This window comes from Sciurus vulgaris, assembly GCF_902686455.1.
Source record: "Sciurus vulgaris genome assembly, chromosome: 10".
Classification (NCBI taxonomy): domain Eukaryota; kingdom Metazoa; phylum Chordata; class Mammalia; order Rodentia; family Sciuridae; genus Sciurus; species Sciurus vulgaris.
The window spans coordinates 89,793,813-89,811,716 of record NC_136470.1 but is presented as its reverse complement, the minus strand read 5'-3'; the positions used below and the strand labels follow the sequence as shown (position 1 = coordinate 89,811,716).

The 17,904-nt window shown below is 40.0% G+C and overlaps 1 protein-coding gene across 2 annotated transcripts in view; it reads right to left on the bottom strand.

The window, feature by feature from the left end:
* MCF2L2 (MCF.2 cell line derived transforming sequence-like 2) overlaps window positions 1-17,904 on the bottom strand; it is a 232,997-nt gene extending 215,093 nt beyond the window's left edge. The window contains exon 1 of one of the 2 annotated variants that reach the window (XM_079101236.1): window positions 17,096-17,904. In XM_079101236.1, the coding sequence (XP_078957362.1) occupies window positions 17,096-17,171 (76 nt within the window). In that variant the 5' untranslated portion in view covers window positions 17,172-17,904. The remainder of the gene's footprint in view (window positions 1-17,095) is intronic. The other variant, XM_079101237.1, reaches the window with a different exon arrangement.

The following is a 17,904-nucleotide window of genomic DNA, read 5'->3' as shown; positions in this document are numbered from 1 at the left end:
TGATGCCCTCTTGCTCGCTCTCCATTCTGCTCTAGGCACTGAGCTCACATAGTGTTTAATCCTCTCTCCTCTCTAATCTCTCTGAAGTTCACTCAAGGTCATTTCATTGCTGAGAGCTGATCCTTCCGATTGGTGAGTGTTCACAGGATTACAGTCACCACAGGTTGCAAGACTTCCTCATTTGGAAACAAAAAGGAAGATGGGGGATGAGGATATTGGGTTGGAGAGTAACATGCTAGAGCTGTTGAGAATCAGAAAAGTTTTTTAGAGGTATCATAGTATAATACATCAGGACATTTGAGATAAAATAATAGGGATTAACTTTTTACAGGTTGCTATTTATTTATTTATTTGCAATGTTGGGCATTGAACCCAGGACCTCATACATGCTAGGCAAGCAGTCTACCACTGAGCTACATCCTGGCCCTTTTTTTAAACTAATTAATTAATTAATTAATTTTGAGACAAGGTCTTGTTAAGTTGCTGAGACTGGCCTAAAACTTGTGATCTTCCCACTCCATCCTTCCAAGCAGCTGGGATCATAGTTATGTAACACCAGTTCTCTGCTTAAAGGATGCTCTTTTAAAAATACATATATAAAAACATATATAAATATATAGATATACATATATATAATATAAATGTGTGTGTGTGTGTGTGTGTGTGTGTGTGTATGTGTGTTTTCTCCAGGTCACAATTCTGTCCTTTCCTTTCTACCTCTCCAGGCTGCTAAGGAATGAAATCCAGACAATAGAATTCACCATCTAGGTAGGGAACATAGGTTGGCACAGCAAATGATAAGGTTCAAATCCTGAAATGGGATATAGAGTATCTCTCAAACTACTCCTAAGTATCATGGCAAATGTTCTTTGTCTCCCATGATGTGACCAACATTCCACCTATTACTGTTCACCTTTCACAACTGTGCTGTGCAAAGTGAATGGTGTGTACTCAGAGACGGGCTGCCTTTTCCTAATTCATTTTATGTAGGTTCTTCATGTTATTATTTTTGTGCTCCAAGATCTTTTTAAAAAGAGTACAATGTGAAATAGCCATTAAGCAAGTAATAATTTTGTATACAATTGTCTTGTGAACTAAAGTTCTCTGAAGAAGCCACAACTATACTGAAGAGCCTGCAGACTATCTGATATTGGCTTGCCAGAACACCATGATTGTGGAGAGATGGCACACTGCAGATCAAGAGTCAAAGTTATCAAACACTAGATTTAGTCCCTTTAATAACCACTTACCATCAACCACTGTGCCCTAACATCCATATGACTACAAGTAAAACTAAATTTGACAACCAACCCTAAAACTAAGAGTAAAATGATATCCGAATTCTATAGAAAAGATGTCCCTGCTCTGCTTCAGCCTACCTACCTGATGATACCACCAACCTGTTTGGTAAATACATTGATTCAGGACTTCCTCTTGTTCTGTGACTGAAAGTTCATGCAACCTTTCCATGGTGGAGCATGTAATTTGGAGTAACCTGAATTCGTGTTCCCCAGCTTTGGTCACTCAGATTTGTCATAGACTAAACTATTATTTCCTTTAAAGCAGAATTATTTTATTTTGATAGTCTAGTTTTTATTTGTATCATTCAAGTTAAAATTTTGCAGTAAAGTTTGCAAGTAGTCAAAGAGAAACTGGAAGACTGGGGTTTTAAAAAAATGTTAATTGTATTTTTGGTGAGGAGGTTAAAATAGACATATATTGAAAAGTTTACACCAAAGTATACATTTCAGACAGTTCTGACCAAAGGACATATCTATGGAGTCCATCTCCTGTTCAAGATAAAGACTATTTCCATCATCACGGAAGTTATCATGTCCCTTCCCAGTCAACCCTGGCTCCTAGCCCCCAAGCAACCACTTTGTGATCTGTTTATTGTTTGCTTAGTAGCTCTGGGGACTGAACCTGTAAGATATAAAGCCACCTTTCTCTCCCGTGACAGGAATTTCCCACCTCCCAACGACCTGTCAATCTGCGTTCTCCCCGCCTCTCACATTACAGGAATTTCCGGCTTACGTTGCTGTAATCTTCCTGCCTCCCGCATTACATCCTAAATATGTCATTGGTCCATCAGTCAGTCTGTAAGAATTCTCCTCCGCGATTGGTTCCTCTCAGCCCGCAAAATTCCTATGTCTGAGAGAAACCTTGCGCCATCTTTCTCCTTTTCTTTTTCCCCTTCCCCCGTGCAGACGTGAATTCGTCTGGGCAAAATAAAGGGTTCCTTGTGTGAGACCTGTATCTGTGGAGCGTTTCTGGGAGCTAGCGAGGAACCATAACTGCACCTTTTTACCACCTAACAGAACCCATGGTTCCATTCTCTCCAGATAATGCTTTTGAGCTTCATCCATGTTGTGCACATCAGTAGTTCCTTTCTATTTATGGATGATTTGTAGCTGTCATATGGATAGCTGCAATTTGTTCATTCTCCTGCTGATAGACAATAGAGTCTTTTACCAATTTGGACTATTATGAACAAAGTTACTATGAACATTATATAATGAAAAGCTATCTTGTGGTTTGAATGTGGTTTGTGTGACCACATGGTTTCATTTCTCTTGGATGAATATCTAGAGGTGATATTGTTGAGTCAGATGGTAAGTGCATCATCAATCTATAAGAAACTGCCAAATTTTCCCAAAGTGGTTGTACCAGAAAGCCTTTTTAAGATTAGAGACTACTCTGTTTTGTCCTCCTCAAAGCCTGTTCTTGTTAGTGTTAATTGAAAGCAAGTACTTCAAGAAAATAACAAAATTAAGAGGAATAAATTCAGTATAATTTGAGACTCTAAAATTTAGAAAAACTCCTTTTCTCTACTATTAGGTATTGTGAACATGTTGACTCAGGCTCTTATAGAAAGGTAAATAAACCAGTTTTCAATCTGCAGTTTGTTAGATATGGCCAAATTTCCAGTTATACCCAATTACATTTGCAGCAGCAATATATAAAAGTGCCTGATTTCATGCAGTGAAGCTATCTTATGGTTTGGAGATGGTTTGTTCCCACCCAAACTCATGTTGAAATTTAATTATCAGTGTAATAGTATTGAGAGGTAGAGGGGACGTCAAGAGGTATTTGATTCTTGGGGCTCCCCCTCATGAATGGGTTAATTTTCATGACAGTGGGTTATTAAAAAGCATCTGGCCCATTTTATTCCATCCTCTCTCACACATGCCTGTCTGTTATTCCACGTCCCATCATGAGTTAAAGCAGCCTGAGGTCCTCACCAGAAGTCAAGCAGACTTTGGTGCCATGTTCTTGGACTTCCCAGAATCATGAACCCCTTTCCTCTATAAATTACCCTGTTATTGCAACTAAAATGAACTAAGAAAGGCTCCTTTCTTAATAGATATTAACTTCTTTACCCTTTGTTTTAGTCAGCTTTTTCACTACTGTGACCAAAATCCCTGACAAGAACAATTTTAGAGGAAGAAAATGTATTTGGAACACACAGTTTCAGAGGTCTCAGTTCACAGAGAGACAGCTCCATTGCTTTGGGCCCATGGTGAGGCAGAACATCATGGTAGAGGTGTGGTGGAGGAAAGCAGTTCAGGACATGGTACTATGTCCCAAAACAGAGAGAGACACTGCAGATCAAAACAAAATATAGACCCCAAAAGCATGTCCCCAGGAACCCACCTCCTCCAGCCACACCTAGCTGCCTATAGTTATAACCCAGCTAATCCCTATAAGGGGATTAATGCACTGACTAGGTTAAAACTCTCATAACCCAATCGTTTCATCTTTAACTTTCTTGCATTGTTTCACAGGTGAGCTTTTGGGGGACATCTCATATCTAAACCATAACACCATTTCATACAGGTGTGAATAAACTGGAAAGCTTGGTGGGCATCAGAGCACCACTGAACATAAGCACTAACTTTGCTAACTGTGTAAATTCACAATGGCAGTGTCCATGTAACTACACATACCCAGCAATAGTCATAACAATGTCAGCTAACAGAACAGCAGGGAGAAGCAAACTACAAAATCTTGGAAATGTTCCCTGTTAGACTATACTTGAATCTATTATATGAATAAATAAATTATAAATCCTATATTCCATGGATTTATCTTTATTATTTGACCCAGGCCAACTAGCTAATAGCCATTAAAGGACTACATCCTCTTTATGTTTAACAGTGGATTCTGAAATAACTGGGTACCTAGTAATTCTGCTTAGGAAAGAGTTGATTATTCAATTGAGTTGATTATTTCAATAGTAATGGCAATGAGGAAGAACTATCTACCCTATCCTTTCCCAAAAAAGTATAGACATATATCTGTCATATATATATATATATATATGAAGGAATTTTCAGTCTATATATGAATACATATGACTATATATATAAAGAAATGTATATATAAATGTCATATACACACACACACACACACACACACACACACACATATGACTTAAATTTCCTTCATTTCTTTTTCCTTTGTGTGTGCATGTGTTCTTACTCTGCTAATTGGCTCATGTATATATATTTTTCCCCCTTATTTTTAGCATTTTTAAAATGTAGTTATTTTTCCTTACCTTATATTTTGAGGGTTAGGGCTTGAGTTTATATATTTGGATTTTGTTTTTCTTTGCTTTCATTTGTTTCTCTTTCTTTTCTTACTCTGATAACAGTCAAAATTCTTTTGTTCTCTTTCCTTCTCCCTTTTCTTTGTTTCTATTTTATTCCCCTCTTTCCTTATAATCATCACCTGCTACATTTTCTCTGCATTTTCCGGGTTCACTTTTTAAAAATTTAAACTCTTTTCTACCTTCCTACCACATTTTGTTTTCTCTTAATTCATTATATTTTACCATATTTTAGAACTAATTGGTTTCTATAACTCCTGCCCCCACCATTCATGCTGTTGCAGTTATTACTGCTCTGGATGACAAGTTGACACCTGTTATTTAATTTAATGCCAGATCAAGTTTATGGTTACTTATTGCTTCTACTGTTGTCAACTGGTGACCCACCATTTTGGGGTTTTGTGGCAATTAACATTGTAGATGTCATAAAGAAACAGCTATTTATTTTAATGCTATATATTATTCTCATTCATTATTGCTATTATTTGTTTCCCCTATTCTGTGAGGTTCTGGGAACCTACAGGGATACCACAAGTACACAGAGTAGAGATTCTACTGCTGAACTAAACTCAAACAGAAGGCAGCATACCTTGCTCTACACACAGATTAATGACAAACTTCTGTTATACTTTAAAACAAAGCAAAGAAGCAGCAAAAAGCCAAACTAATGACCTGGCCCCAAATAGAACAGGTCCCCCTCATGGATATCTACTGCAAAAACAGATAAAATGAACATAAAGGCTGTGGATAGAGTACATATAACAGGGTCTCAAGCTAGATCACTCTAGAACACTTTAGTAAGTGAAGATCATGCCCTATAAAGGCCCACACTTAAAAGTGGAAGAGAAATCTCTCCCAACAGCTGAATAAAACCCAACACAGGAATACAAGAAATATGAAAAAACAAGGCAACATGACATCTCCTAAAGTTCATAACTCATCAGTAACTGACCCCAAAGATATTGAAGTGGATGAAATACCAGATAAAGAATTCAAAAGAATGATTATTAAAATGATCAATGATTTCCAAAAGACCACAGAAAAAGGGTTGGGGAGAGAGATATCGGAAAAGAACAAAACAGAAATCTTATAAATAAAAGATACAATAAATCAAAATGTTCAGTTGAAAGTCTCTGATAGAATAGACCATGTTGAAGACAGAATCTCACAACTGGAAGACAAATTGGCAAGCCTTGAACACTCAGACAGTAATAAAGAAGTAACCATGATCAGAATATACAAGGACAATATTAAGAAACCAAATTTAAGAATCATTGAAATTGAGGAGGGTTGTGAGATGCAGGCTAGTGAAAAGGATAACCTCTTCAGGGAAATAATAACAGAAAAATTTCCAAGCTTTGAGAATGAGATGGACATTCAGATATAGGATGCACTCAGAGCATTAGACAAGATAAAAAAAAAAAAGAGAGAGAACCTCTCCATGGCACATTATAATGCCTAACATACAGAACAAGAATAGAATTTGTAAAACCTCAAGAGTAAAATGTCAGATCACATTTCGATGCAAGCCAATCAGAATCACTTTGGATTTCTCAGCACAATCTCTAAAAGCCAGGAGGGCTTGCAATGATGTGTTCCAAGTTCTGGTTAAAAAACAAATAACCATCAACCAAGATTAATACATCCAGCAAAGACATCCTTCAAAATCTAAGAAGAAATAAAAACCTTCCAAGATTAGCAGAAACTAAAAGAACTCATGACTTCTAAATTGGTATTATGGAAATTATTTAAATACTCCACACAGAAGAAATAAAAATAAATCCCAGGGCTCACCAACAAACAAATCTCATTGGAAGAGTAGCTAAACAAGTGAGAAACAAATGAGGACCAAATTAGATATTATAAATAAGCCAAAATGGCAGATATTAATAAACAACTCTTTATAATAACATTGAATGTAACTGATCTCAACTCACAAATTTAAAGACACAGGCTGGCAGAATGAATTAAAAAACAAGACCCAACCATATGGTTGTTTGCGAGAGATGCCCCATACAAGCAAAGACAGTCACAGGCTGAAAGTGAAAGAATGGAAATTGATATATCATGCAAAGGGAGCCCCAAAACAAGGAGGAGTAGCTACTCTCATATCTGACAAAGGAGACTTCAAATCAAAATGAATCCAAAGAGACAAAAAAAGGTCACTTCACACTGATAAAGGGAACAATCCAAGAAGACAAAACAATAAAAAGCACAAATGCCCCAAACATGAGTGCAACTAATTTCATAAGAGGCACAACTCAAATAGAAGCCTCAGGTAGACCCCAGTACAATAATATTGGGTGATTTCAACCCACCCCTCTCACTATTAGATAGGTCATCCAGGCATAAACTCAGAAAAGACTCTTTTGAATTTGAAAAATATTATAAATTGAATGGACTTAACAGACATCTATAGAATATTTCATCCAACAAAATTACTCTTAAAATATCAACTCTTCCCAAATTAAGTTAAAGTCAATAAAATTCTATTCAAAATTACATTCTTTTGAATTCTTTATCTGTATTTCATTCACTTCAATATCTTTGGGGTCAGTTGCTGGTGAATTATGAACTTTAGGAGATGTCATGTTGCCTTGTTTTTTCATATTTCTTGTATTCCTGTGTTGGGTTTTATTCAGCTATGGGAGGAATTTCTCTTCCACTTTTAAGTGTGGGCCTTTATAGGGCATGGTCTTCACTTACTAAAGTGTTCTAGAGTGATCTAGCTTGAGACCCCATTGTATGTACTGCATCCACAGCCTTTATGTTCATTTTATCTGTTTTTGCAGTAGATGTCCATGAGTAGGACCTCTTCTATTTGGGGCCAGGTCATTAGTTTGGCTTTTTGCTGCTTCTTTGCTTTGTTTTAAAGTATAACAAAAGTTTGTCATTAATCTATTTGTGGAGATAAAAGTAATTTTAAAATGATTATAAAGTTTATTTGAAAGAATTTCAAAAGATTTTAAGAAATTTTTTTTTAAATTGATGAAAAAAGAAATTTCTCCTAGCATATATTTAACTTTGTTAAAAACTGCTGACTATTTTCCAAAGTGGTGGTACCATCTGACATTCTCACCAACAGTCTGTGAGACATCCAGTTCTGCCTCACCCTTGTCATGACTTGTTATTACCACTTTCAGTCACTCTAATAGGTGTGCATTTTCCCTGATGCTTACTGATGCTGAGCATATTCTCATTTATTTGCAGTCTGTGTATCTTCTTTAGTAAAACGTCCACTCAATTTTCTTAGACCTTTTTTTCCGGGGAGGTTATTTGGCACAACTATTGTTGAGTTGGAGAGTTCTTTATATATTCTCAGTGCAAGTCCTTTGTAAAGTAGGTGATTCTCAAATATGTTCTTCCAGTTGATATATTGTTTTCATTCTCTTAACAGGTCTCTTTTCAGAAAAAAAAATTCTGATGAAGTATAATTCATCAAATTTTTCTTTGAGGTATCATATTTTCAGTGTTGTCCTAAGAAATCTTTGTCCAACCAAAATCACAAAGATTTTCTCTTATGTCCTCTACCAGATTATAAATGAGTTTTACATTTAGATCCATGATCACTTTGAGTTAATTTCTGTATATGAGGTGAGGCATACGTGCCTTTTCTTGCACATAGACATCAAGTTGTTCCAGCACTATTGCTGAAACTGGCTTTATACCCTTCCCTAGTGAATTACTTTTGCACCTTAGTCAAAAATCAATAAGCCACATCTGTGTGGTACTATTTCTGGATTCTCTACCTTGTTCCATTGACTGTATGTCCATCCTTTTACCAATACTACACTGTCCTGATTACTTTGCTTTACAGTAAGAATTGAAATTAGGTGGTATATGTCCTCTAAATTTGTACTTCAAAAAAAACTTTGATAATTATAATTCATTTTGCCTATTATAGTATCTTTTAGCTGATTCTATGTTTTTACAAAAGTGCTTGATAAGGTTTTTGATTAGAATTGTATTTAATTTATAGATCAATTTAGGAAGAATTAACGTATTAATATTGAGTCTTACAAGCACAAACCATGTATTAATTTTGTGAACACAGTTTTTAAAGCCCTTATGAAATACCACATAATGCTCATTCCCCTCCCTATTTCTTCTACTTCTCTTTTAGATTATATTGAAAAGCCACAGAAAATAACCAGGAAACATGATCCTTCTCTTTAAAATCTGGGTTACTTTTCCCAAGGCACTAAGGGAGAAAATGCTCACCCCATACCTGAAGGGCAAATCAGGTTGTAATGGAATTTTCCTTTTCGCTTCTGCACCATATGTCAAGGTCTAAAACCCCATTTCACAGTCTGTGGGCTTCTCCCTCCCTTGCAAGCAAAGTTTCTTTTGCTTGCTGGAAGGATAAATAACACAATGAAAACAAAACAGAATAAAAAGCAGAAGGTTGCAGATGCAAAAGCTCCTGAGGCCCATCTTTCCAGTAACAACGCTTCTTCACCAGCGTGGAAGGAAAAAGAGGAAAGGGAGGGAGAAGAAAGAAGCCACAGGAAAGAGAAGGTGAGAGCCTGTGAAACCCTCAGCAGCTAAGGTAGCCAGAGGACACTTTTAGGACAGGAATCCCTCTGGTTACATTTCAAAGTGTCTGTGTTGCTAGATCATAAACATCTCCTCTTCCATCTTCAGAAAATTCCCCTGCATCTTCCTATCTGCTGAGTGCATCGCTTTTGAGATACTGAGGATAAGTTGGGTTTCACTACTAAATCAATCCGGTGCAAAAGAAAGGCAGCAGTTGTAAAAGCCCAGAAGCAGAGAGGGCAGGAGAGCACAGAAGATAAGTCTAATGCTGAAGGTGAGCCTGGTACAGGCTTGGGATTTCACAGATAAGGAATTGGGGAATGAATTGTGGCTGACTTGGCTTAACTTTGTCTTATGTTTGCTGGATGCCTGCCTACGCCATTAGATTGTAGGCTCCAGAAGGGCATTCATTCATTCATTTCTCCAAGCCCCAGCATACCTGACAAGCCATGCAGGACCCTGGGGTTGCAGCAGTGAAGGTAGAGGCCTGGGCCTAACCTTCATGGAGGACTGTGGCCCCAGACAGGAGTCATGCCCACCCCTTCATGCCCCATCCACAACACTGGCCAGTGCCCAGCTCCCAGAGGCCCTTATGAATGTGGTTAGTCTTAAATTAGGGGTTAAATAGGATGAAACAGGCACAAGTACCTCTTTCCCCTCAGTGAATTAATTATAGTTTCCTAGGGTACAAGAAATAAAGAATACAATAAATTTAAATTGATCTGATAGGAGATGAAAAAAACAGACACACAAACCCAAACGTGGGCTGAAGAGGATCTAGGATCAGATAACTGAACACAGAAATCCACAAGTCACTAGATTTTCTAACCCAAATATTATTCAAATATTGGACCTGTAGTATGTCCACTTGTACTTGAATCTCCTTCACAGTAAAAGTCCTTTAAATATAGGGACTTTTCTATATCAAATAAAAGCATGGTATGCAGTCACCTTGGCACTGCAAAGAGGTTACAACCTTATTAGACTTTTTTTTTTTTAACTCTGGTGCTTAATCTAGAAAATATAAGTAAGCAACATTCCTAAAAATGTCTTCCTTAAAAAAGTCTTTTCCTGTCTTATATATTCATATTTATTACCTCTGCATGTTTAAAGACTACAAAATACACCTTCTGGTTTAACTGAAAGTGTTTCTTTGGAAGAAACACTTCCAAACATTCAAGTGGCTTATAGAATACACAAAGGAACTAATGCTGTCAGCTTCTGTTAGATTTTTAAGAAAAAACTTTTAAACGTACTATTAACACTTATACCATTTGCTGATTTATATGCAGTTTTGTAATGGGAAATGAAGCCAAGTGTGATGAGGGTGTGATGATGTACAGGAATGAAAGTCAATCAGACCTTGACTTTCAATTCTTCCCTTCCACACTGGATGAATTTCCTAACCTGTTTAGCTTCCAATTCCTCCTCCATAAACATGGCTGCACTTCCAATTAAGTTTAATTAAGTCAAAAATGTATATAAACTTGATACTAAACAGGCAGGAAATTAACGATAGCTATTACATCATTTTGAATATTTTTCCATGTCCCTCTAGCCTCTCCACCCTCTTTTCCCCAGAAAAGGATCTGTATGAAGAAGACTGGCTTGCAGGCAGATCTCTGTTGTTTCACTTTTCTTTCTTCTTTCTTTTTTCTCACTTTCCTTCTGTTAAGATAAAGCTCAGTGTTTCTCAGTTGTGCAGGAAAGTATCATTGACCTTGGAGGCCTGAGCAGAGAAGAAACTAAACAGGACAACCAGCACAGGAACAGGAATGCAGTTACCAGAGTGGCTGTCCCCTCCTCCCTGATTAGAAAGCTTCCCCTCCCCACCTGCCTGCATGCTCACCTTCCTTCAGGATCCAGCTCAAGGCACACATCTTGCAAAGAGCTTTTTCTTCAGCCACTGAAGCTCACAATACACTTGCATCCAAATGCTAACAAAATTGCCTATATTGACAGTTGAGACCCATAACAGCTAGAAGAGTAAAACAAAACAAAATGGACAAACCCCATTCCTGGGGAAAGGTGTGGAAAACTCTCCCAAAGAAAATCTGCTGAAGTTTCTGATTTGAATTACTTTAAAGCACTTGAAGACACAGTCCAGGTCTAGAGCTTCATGTGAATCAAGCCATCTGTACAGTAATGATAAGATGTAGAGCAGCAGCCCTCTCTGCATAATGGTTTTACTATCTCCACGAACACGAGAGGTATGTTCTTAAGGGTCTTGAATTACCCTCTCATTAACCCTGGACAGTCCCAGGATTTCCAAAGGAAGAAGCAGGGAGAGTGGCTGTGGGTTCCCAGGACAGATTATTCCACACTTGCTCCAGGCAGCCTCTCACAATTACCGCTACTGACAGGGTCAAGGCCAGGGTCCTGGGGCCTTTTCACTTACTCTACCACCCTTACCTCGCTTAACTGCCCACGTTGACACTGCTCAGTCCTCCTACAGGCAATTGAGCCATCCTGGTTCCAACTTGTGCCCCTACAAAGACAAGTGTATCTGTTCATGTCGTAGTTTTTAGTAAGAACTAGGGGGAAGCTGGGAGAGTAGGCCTCTTAACCAGATTGGAGCAATAAACATTCTTTTTCATGCTTCTCCTGCTAATCCACAAAGCAAACAACTGGAGTAATTTCAGCTTCAGAGTTCCTTTTGTTTTAGTCCTCAGAGTTTATTCTGAACCACTTACAACTCCATAGCATCTTTCCAACTTGTGAACTAAGCAAAGGGACTGGCTTAATCATCACTCTGCTTTACAGATAAGGAAATGCAGGAGACATCCTGAGATTTCCTTTGCATTTAATTAAACACCTGATTCCTGACCTTTAACTTTTATGTGGCTAATTTAGCCTGTAAGGTCACGAAGTAATATTAGTTGTGATTTTGACACTTAAGACATGGTCATGTTGTTGAAAAAGACTAGAATACGAGTTCAGCCAACAACCAAATAGGTTATCAATATTTGGAACAAAGAAAATATTAGAAGCCAGACTGCAACCGACTGCTGAAAAACTCACATGAGATACACATCAACTATTGCAGCTACTCAGAAAAGGAAGGAAGACTGGCCTGGGAGTGGCAAAGGGTCATTCTGTTAAGGGTTCCTGAGGGAGGGAAGGCTTGGGATACACCCTAGAGGTTCAGGACACAGGCGGATGGAGTACTGGTGAGAAGAATCACAAATGGGACCAAACCAGAATTGAAACCCAGAGAGGTTAGTAGACTGGGCAGACTCCAACGGGGCCCTCTCCAACCCATTTTAAAAAGAACAAAGAGGAAAAGAGCTTTTTCATTTATAGAGCCAGAACTGAGCTAGATCTAGAGACATAAAGATGAATCCATATTCTCTGCTCTCAGGGAGGAGACAGGGGGGTGGGAAAGCAGAAATCTTTTCTCAATACCAAATTAACATAAATACCATAAATACCCTGTAAAAATTGATTATTAGAGGGTAAAAGTAATTTTTTTTCATTTTGCTACAATGGAGAATACATCAGCTTTGAAATAAGACTTGAGTTTAAATCCTGACTCTCCCTCTTGGAAGCACTGTGCTTTAAGCAAGTTCCTTAATTTTGTTTTTATATTCTGACTTTTGTCATCTATCAATATAGGAGTTATAATACCTGCTTTCTGGAGTCAAAAAGATAAAAAGGCACATGTGAAGGGCCTGACGCTCAATAGATATTTTCTTTTTTAAGCAGACATTCATCTCCCCAAAAACCTTTCAGTAGAAAACCAAACAGAACAGAGAAGCTGGTTTCATGGAATCTTCCCCTCCCTCTTCCCATCCTCAGTCTAAAGTCTGGTTTTAGTTTACATCTAAGCATTTGCCGGTATATCAGGTCATACCTATGTCATCCCAGAAAAGACCTATTCTAGGACGAAAGGAGAAAGTGATCAGAGATTCTTTCCACTAGGATTTTTAAATGGCTAAAATTTAAACATTTAAGCTCCTACCCGGAATTTCTAGCTTCTTGCTTGGAATCTGTGCCCTCAGAGGAGCTGTAATCCCACAGGCTTTCCCAAGGGCAGACAATAAGGAGAAACCTGGTCTGCAGGCCAGCATGCTGCATTGAAAGACTGAACCTTCAGGAATGCATTAGTTGAAAGCAAAGCAAAGCCCTGGGCTAACAGGCTCCTTCACCACCCACACACATCCGGGAAATGAGAAACCTTCATTGGGAAGTTCTCCAGGAGGGTGAATGCTGTTGTTAGCCCCAAACACCCCCCCTCCTCCAAGCTTTATAATCCGTCACCAACAACAGGAAAGCCACAAGCATCTACTGTCAACCATGCTCAGCACTTGGGTTCCAGTTCTCAGTGTTTGTCTTCAACACTGTAGGGACAAGGAAGAGGTGTGGCCCCAACAGTGAGAATTCAAACACTTCAAAGAGCCACCGCACTCTGCTGATGTTAATGCAATGGCAGGATGAGACATTAACATTAATGCTGCATTAACATTAGCTATGGACTTTTCATGAAAACCCTTTACCAGGTTGAGGAACCTCCCCACTATTTCTAGTTTGTTGAGCAATGTTGCTTTTGCTGTTGTTGCTTTTAATTAGAAAGGTTGTTGGGTTTTGTCAAATGCTCTTTCTGCCTCTACTGAGAGGATTATGTGGGTTTTGTCCTTCATTCTATCGATATGGTGTACTACATCAATTGATTTGGGGATGTTAAAACAACCTTGCATTCCTAGGGCAAACCCCACTTGACCATGGTGTGTAATCATTTTATATGTTGCTTGGTGATATTATTATGTTAAGGCTTTTTGTGTTTGTTTGTACGTACCAGGGATTGGACCCAGGGGCACTTAACCACTGAGCCACATACCCAGCTCTTTTAAATATTTTATTTAGAAACAGGGTCTTACTGAGTTGCGTGAGGCCTCACTAAGTTGCTGAGGCTGGTTTTGAACTTGCAATCCTCCTGCATCAGCCTCCTGAGCAGCTGGGATTATAGGTGTGCCTCACCACACCCAGCCTTATGTTTGTATTTCTAAAAGATACTGACCTGTAGTTTTCTTGTGTGTCTTTGTCTGGGTTTGGTATTAGGGTAATACATAAAATGAGTTGGTACCTTTTCCAACCTTTTCAAATTTTTGAAAGAGTTTGTCAAGAATTGCTATTAATTCTTCTTTAAGTGTATGATAAAATTCACTAACAAAGCCATCTGGTTCTGATCTTTTCATTGTGGGAAGGGTTTTTTAAAATTACTAATTCAGTATCTTCACTTTTTATAGGTCTATATTTTCTCTTTCTTCATGAGTAAGTGTCTCAGACCATTTTCTGCTGCTAAGACAGACTAACAAAGACTGGGAAATTTATAAAGAAAAGAAGTTTATTTCTTAGAATTCTAGAGGCTGAGAAATTCAAGGTTGGGGGGCCACATCCAGTGAATACTTCCATGTTTCATTATCCCAAGGCAGAATGGCAAAAGATCAAACCCACAGTCTCAAGCCCTTTTATAACTGGTATTAATTCATTCATGAGTGTGAAGGTCATGACCTAAATTTCTCCCATTAGACCCCAATTCTCAACTCCATTGCATTGGGGATTAACTTTCCAGCACCCATTTTTGGTGGGGCACATTCAAAGCACAGCACCCTCTGAATTGCAATTCTATTATCTCTAAGTTGGTGATAAAAATGTATATCCCACCCATTTCACAAGTTTATGGGATTATACATGAGAAGACAGAATGTTGCAAAGCACACAAATGCCAGGGGCCACTGGGAGTTCTTTGGGTACAGAAACCAGATCCTACATAGAGCTCTCTGTGGAAAAGGAGGCAGCAAGGAGGACAAGGAAATACCATGGCCTGAACCCCCCAGACAACCTGGTGTTAGCCAAGGAACACTCTCTACCAGATCTTCAAGAATATCCTACATCTAGAGAAATGAGGGGATCCTTAATAATCATCCAGATCACTGTCCTCATTTAACAAATGTCAGACTTCACTTGGAGAGAACCCTAGTGACCTGCCTAAAATCTTTACTGGCAAAGGGACCAATGATACGATCATTGACAGAAACATCTGTACAATCACAATGTAGACAGTATTTTTACCCACATCTTACTGATCTTCACAGGTATGTATTGAGTGAAGTGAAACAGTATTAAAATTCCTATTTTTCAACTTGAGGTTGAATGATTTGTACAAGAAAGCATACAAATCTGGATGGTCATACGCTAGGACACTGTCATTTCCCTATACCAGAATCTCATGCATATACAAGTACAGTCATGCATCACATAAGTGTTGATCAGCAACAGACTGCACACACTCCAATAATCCCATAAGATTATATGGCCTAGTGACCTCATCACCATCTTGGTGTTTGTAAGTATACGCTATACTGTTCCCACAAAAACAAAACTACCTAACATTTCTCAGAACATAGTTCCATCATTAACAGGGGACTGTATTTAATAGAGTACTCAATATATTTTACAGCACTGGATATATTTCAAACACCAAATTCTATTTTATTAGATTTTTTTCTTCTTTCACCCTGCCTTCAGCAATATTTCATGTTCAGTCTTCCCTGATAGAATTATTCTAACCTTCTGTCTTAAGAGTATGGTGGTCAGTCATGCACAGTGGAGCACATCTGTAATCCCAGCTGCTGGGGATGCTAAGGCAGGAGGCTCCTGAGTTCAAAGCCAGCCTCAGCAACCGTAGCAAGGCCCTAAGCAACTCAGCAAGACCCTGTCTCTAAATAAAATACAAAATAAGGGTTAGGGATGTGGCTTAGTGGTTAAGTGCCCCTGGGTTCAATCCCCAGTACAACAACAACAACAACAAAAGAGTTCAGAAACAGATTTTTAAAAGCTGAATTCTCAAAACTAAGCCTTCCCATATAAAACATATTTACAAAGTATACCTCCACAAGTGTATCATTTGAGATATGCATCATTATTGCACCAAACGCATTGAACTAGGTTACTCAAAAAGTATGAGTGATTAATTAATATTTAACATATAGGAACCAAAAAAGCATTTTAACAAATGTATAGAAAGTTGAGGCAAACCCTTGCTGGCTTTATCAATAAAAACTGATTGGCATTCACGAATGAGTATGAAAGCAAAGTCAGCAACAGAGAACATTGCCCAGATAACTGTTGTCACCCACATCCAAAAATTCTGAACCTGTATGTGTGTTTTCATTGGGGGAGGCTCAGGTAAGAGATGAAGGAAGAAAATGCTAAGAAAGAGTTAACTGACAACTGTCACAATGTATTCTTTCGGCTCAATATAGGGCCTGTCCTTCCAGCACAACTCGCATTTCAGGGACAAGGAATGATGGTTTTGCTTCCCATTTTAGCTCAAGGAAGAGGATTAGATTTGCTTGGTCTCCTTGAGCTTGAAGGGGTTTATCATGGGGTTCACCAGAGGGGTGCTTACATCCCGGGGCAGTAGAGTAACAAGCAGGGTACAGTAACAAGCAGATGTAGGCTGCGATTAACCTGCAACTCCCTGCTCTTCCTTATGAACAAGCCTTCAGTGATTTGGCAGTATTTTCTGGGGAAAGCACCAGCACTCGTTCCTCCACCCCAATGATCCCCTCCTTTATCGCGTTACCCATAAACTACAACACAACTCCCCATCCCTGTCCCAGCCGGGCCAAAAGTGGGTAACTGATCGCAACAATCTGGTTTAGGTCTCAATAGATTTGGCAACCACCTGGTGAAAGCACCTGCCTCGCAGCCTCCCCCTCCCTGCCAGATGTGGGGGCCCCAGGACCGCCAGAGATGCGCACCCAAGCTGCCTATCACTGGCCGCCCCACCAGACCCCAGACCTAAAGGTCAGACGCGGGTACGCGCCCTCAGCTGCCCAGGGAGGGCCCTGCAGCTGGGCTGCAGGTGAGCGCAAGGCCAGACAGCCCAGAGAGTGCGCCCCCACCCTCCATTAGTAAAACGCAAGGTAAAATAGCTCCATTTACCGACATGAGTGATCACTGTGGCCAGTCGCCGGGTGAGCTCCTGGAGGGCCATTTCTTCTTTTAACAAAAATAGCATTTCACCGGGGGGCGCGGGGGGGGGGGGAGCAAAACACTACTCAGTATAAAGAAAACAAAGCGAAACAAAACTGTTTCTACCGCTGCAGTGGATGAGTTTTAAAAGGCATCCTCCGGAGGATGTTCTACCCTCCCCTCTTCCTCGCGGTCTTCAGGTACAAAACGAGAGTCACTCGCAGCCAAGGCCAACTCTCAAGGGCCGCTCCGCTCCAGCACCCCAGCCACGCCCTGCAGGGACTGATTTTAGGGAAGAAGTCTGGCGGCTTTCCAAACGTAGCAGCTGGCATTTAGAGCTCAGGAAGGGGCCGTTCAGGAGGTGAAGGAAGCAAGTCGCCCCAATCGCGCCCCGCGGGCTTTCCTGGCCAAGAAAGAGAGCGGCTTTGTGGTTCAGGGCGATGGAGACTCTGACGCCTTCCACAGAGGTTCGGGATGAAGATGCTCGGCTGGCTCGCAGAGATGGTGCGGAGCCTACGTGCGCGCAGGGCGGAGGAGCGGAGGTGGCTGGCTGCCCGGGTTCCTCCGCGCCGCCCTGCCTACGCCCCGCCGCCCGCCCGGCGCCGCCTGCCTGGGCGCCCACCTCTCCAAGCCCGCGGGCGGCGCCTGGCGCTCCAGGAAGCGCGCACGCGCCCCAGCTATGCCTGTTTTCGAGATCTTTGAGCCCCTTCCAGGCGGGAGCGGGCGCTCCAGCCCCGAAACCGCTAGGCACTGGAGCTAACCACTGAGGCGCTCCCGCC